A 4,222-nucleotide genomic window follows, 5' to 3' on the forward strand; every position below is an offset into this window, starting at 1 on the left:
AGTAAGTAATTGCCCTGCCCCAACAATCTTAACTTCAAAACCAACCATCTTTTGAATAAAAAAACTACCACCTTTAAAGTCTTCATTATTCTTGGTCTATTTTATTTTAGGGTGTAAAAGAGTTCAATATTGTATTCAGTCCAAAATGGGGTTTTTATTCAGTGTATTTCTACCTCGCTACCTCCCTTCAATAGCAATTTACTACCGATGATACATTACAAACAGGGAAATGAAAAAAAAAATTTTTCTTTAACTTTAGCTGATACTTTCTATATGCTTCATATCTGCTTTAAAAAAGGCATTTCTATCTATTTTAAAAGTGCCCCCTTATATTTATTTAAACTCAATTTTAACATATTTCTGACTGCATCAGACTTCAAGGTTTCATTTTTGGTCAAATGAAAAATTATTTTCATGAGCAGACAAAAAAAAGCTCAACTTTTGTTAAAGTAGCAGTTGTAATTATCCATCCATTTTCTGTCATGCTTTAACCCAGCAAAAAGGACAAACAACCATTCATGCACACACTTACACCTAAGGAGAATTTAGAGATTTATTAACCTAACAGTAATGGTTTTGGATTGTGGGAGGAAGCCGGAGTCACTTGGAGAACCCACGCATGCACAGGGAGTACCCACTGTGCCACTGTCCAGCCCTCAGTTGTAATCAATATATGTTTTTGTCCATTCCATGTAGTATATTATAAATGGACTAATGGTATTTCTTAAAGTGGGAACCGGTACTTTCTTGTCGTAAAATATGAATTGGAGTGTCTTAACTGACTAAGTGTCGAACTCTGCTTTTATAGTGTCCCAGCTAATAACTTGTGCCCCCTCTTTGGTTTTGAGGCATACATTGCTGTAGCTGAGCAGTCGTCTCCCGGATAGAGGCTGCTGGGCACAGGATCGCTGAACCCAATAAACCTATCGTCAGGTTGCTTGGGTGAGGATGACCTGGTCAACATCCCCGACTCCAGAAGAAACCACCTCCTCCATCCTCTAGCCTTCCCAAACCCATGAACAGACTCCCTCCTTCCTCTTCACTTTCTTCTCTTACTTTCTACCGGTTGCCAGGTTACCATGGAGATCTCTGGTTTCATTTTTCCTTTCTAAGTGCTTCTTTCTTTCAAGCCCTGGGTGCTCCTGGTCTTTTTCCTCTGAGTTTTATATTTCTGTCTCTTCTGAGTTATTCCGTTATAACTGATTGCAATTTATACATTTTGTTTTCAACTAGACTTAAACCAACATATCAAGTATCTCCTTTGAGAACTTATTTCCTTATCAGTTTTACTTCATGTAACTAGTCACGCTTGTGCTAAATTTGTTTAACCATTCTCAGTTTTGCTCACTTTCATTTTGGAATAACATCCTGAAAGAAAATGTGGTGCATTAAAATGTAATGGATTGTTGAGTTACATACTGAGACAGATTGATTTACTTCCCCCCCGTCCACTGCTTCTATCAATTTCACCCAATCTACTGCAGTCACACAGAGACATCCACACTTAGCAACTGCCCCCGCTCCAAAACACTACATACACCCCCTCCACTGTCACCATGCCAGGCTCTACTGTGGTGTTTAATTGCTGTCTCAAATTAAATCAATGACTGTGAGGTATTTGTTCGGGTCAAGGCTAAAGAAAATAATTGATCCTTTCAGCTTTGTGGCAGACTCAGAACGGGAGAAGCAGGAGTGGGTCGAGGCGATCAATGAATCAATTGCGGAGACGCTCTACGACTATGAAGTGGCGGAGAAGATCTGGTTCAACCAGGCCAACAGGAGTTGTGCAGACTGTGGTGCATCCCAGCCGGAGTGGGCATCAGTAAATTTGGGTGTGGTCATCTGCAAGAAGTGTGCAGGTAAGGGTCACACCTATAAAAAAAAAATTTAAAATTGTATCTTTTATCTTTATTACTGCTACTGTAATTAAAATGGTCTCATTTAGTCTTTTGCAAAGGATGTTATAGATTTAAGTATATTATTGGAGTAGGTAATATACTCTGTTGTGTAGATTGTAATCTCTTTTGCCATAATTTATATAAGCATCAGAACAAATGACTTAAAGATGCTTAACAAGCTGATAAAGAAAGTCAGCTTTGTTTTGGGAACTCCTCTAGAATCTCTGTAGATGATTTTATGAGAAATAATTCTTCATCAAATGAAACCATTCATGAACATCCCTTAGCATCCTCTTGAAAAGACTGTTGCACAACATCAGATCGTCTTCAGGTAAAGGCTTCTCCAGATCTGCTGAAAGACAGACAGCCCCATTAGATGCAATAACATTTACAACAACTTATTATTGAAAAAGAAAAAAAACAAGCAATGTTAGAGTTACAACAACATTTGAGCTCTCCAAAGTCAGAAACATAGAAGGTTGAGTAGGTACAGGTTCTTGCTTACTGCTCAAAGGTACATGTCAATAAAAGTGGATAAATTGCAACATAACAAGGTCAAAATGTTCCATTATACCCATTAGTATCAGCCTCATCAGTAATTTGAGCTGATATCCCTACATAGAAAAGTATTATAGTTTATGTTTGCATCCAAGTTATGTCATGCTTTTTTTTTTTCATTGTTGCCAGTGTATTTTTTATGCATTTTTTTTTTCAAACTATCCATTTTGGGATAATGACATGTATTTTGATATTTAATTTAATCCATTAATCAAGAAATTGTAGAACTTTTTTCCCCCCTTCTTTTGCTCACAAAGTTTATGGAACCTACCTGAAGGACACAGAGTGACAGACTAATCTCCTCTATACCAAGCTGCATTAATGGAGTAATATATGCAAAAGGAACCCAGAACAATAATTAAAATACCGGTAAATAGAAAAACACAAATTTGTCACATTTTTCAATAAACTTTTGGATTTTTGTTAGCCGTAATAATAATAAAAAAAAAAATAAAACAAAAAACATTAAGAATAGAAATTTGTAAAACCTCATCTGTATGCATCTAATTTAAATTCAATTTAATTTAAATCGAATAACTGAATTTGTTGTTTTCTTATGTCAAAAATACATAATGCTGATTGAAACAATATCCTAACACATTATTACATTACAAAGTTCAGCTGAACGTATTTGAAAAATAGGCTTAATGTATCCTAAAACGGATGTATTGTAGATCTAAACTGCAACGAGCATAATGCTTCTGGTAAAAAATATTGACTAAGGACTAGGAAATGGCATGCTTAGAATATCTTTAAGCTTTTAATCATCTATTCTTTGAGCAAGTGAGAACGGGGGCCAATACCTGTATGTGATTGATCCTGCTTGTATTCGGGTAGAAGATCTAAGGTAATATGCAATGTATCAGAGATAAAATGCAACAAAGATTACATGTCTGCAAGAACTTGAGGGATACCAAACAGCTATTCATTGATTTAAGGGAATGAATGAACACATCCCTTTTTCAACGTTCACATTTCTCTCAGTCATTTCCTAATGCAATTCTTCACCTTTTTCGTTCAATTGATATGCATCAGATAGCCAACATCTTCTTTCAGAAGCCCCTAAATGGTTTCATTTGCAGAGGTGTTTAATATTACATTTTGTCGACATGCTGAGAGCAAGAGGGGGAACATTTGCAGTTAAGGGAAGCAGTCCCTCTGAAATGATTCTATACTCAGTTTGGAATACCAATGCCTACTCATGCCTTTAATTAGGCCTCTTAAACTTTATCATTACGGACAAAAACTGAGGCACTAAACAAGAGCAAGAGGTAAGAAATAATGAGGGAACTAATGGGGAAAAAATTATCCATGATTGGCTTTACCCTTTTGTGTAAAGAGTGAATTTTAATGGAGTTAAACTTTGCTCTTTGATGTTAAACAGTTTCACACTGGAGTTTTTTTTTTTTGTCCAAACTTGTGCATTTAGTTTAAAAACAAATGTCATCTGTTATTTTATTTTTTTATGAAACTAATGCACCAACTCAGTTTTGGATTTAATCTTGGCTTCCATTTTTCTATGCTTCTATTTGCTATGCTGTATGAAATCTAGCTGCAAAGTATCAAAGCTTTCATCACAACAAAGGTACGCTTGTAATTTTGCTACAAAAGAAACCCTTTTGTGTTTTTTAGATAAACTGCTTTTTCCAAAGATACAAAACAGGTTGTTGCATTTCGCAATAGATTATACTGGACAGAGTTAAGTTGTAAACAAGTTTTGCTTCAGCATCAGAACTAGGTTTGTCTTCTAGGGTCAGAAAAACTTT

General features: G+C 35.7%; 1 protein-coding gene across 1 annotated transcript in view; it reads left to right on the forward strand.

Moving 5' to 3' along the window:
- arap2 (ArfGAP with RhoGAP domain, ankyrin repeat and PH domain 2) overlaps positions 1-4,222 on the forward strand; it is a gene marked incomplete at its 3' end in the record, with an annotated part of 133,956 nt that overhangs the window by 79,915 nt on the left and 49,819 nt on the right. The window contains exon 11 of the mRNA XM_015402490.1: positions 1,660-1,859. Coding sequence (XP_015257976.1) covers positions 1,660-1,859 — 200 coding nt within the window. The remainder of the gene's footprint in view (positions 1-1,659; positions 1,860-4,222) is intronic.

This window comes from Cyprinodon variegatus, unplaced genomic scaffold, assembly GCF_000732505.1.
Source record: "Cyprinodon variegatus isolate N-32 unplaced genomic scaffold, C_variegatus-1.0 Scaffold1353, whole genome shotgun sequence".
Classification (NCBI taxonomy): domain Eukaryota; kingdom Metazoa; phylum Chordata; class Actinopteri; order Cyprinodontiformes; family Cyprinodontidae; genus Cyprinodon; species Cyprinodon variegatus.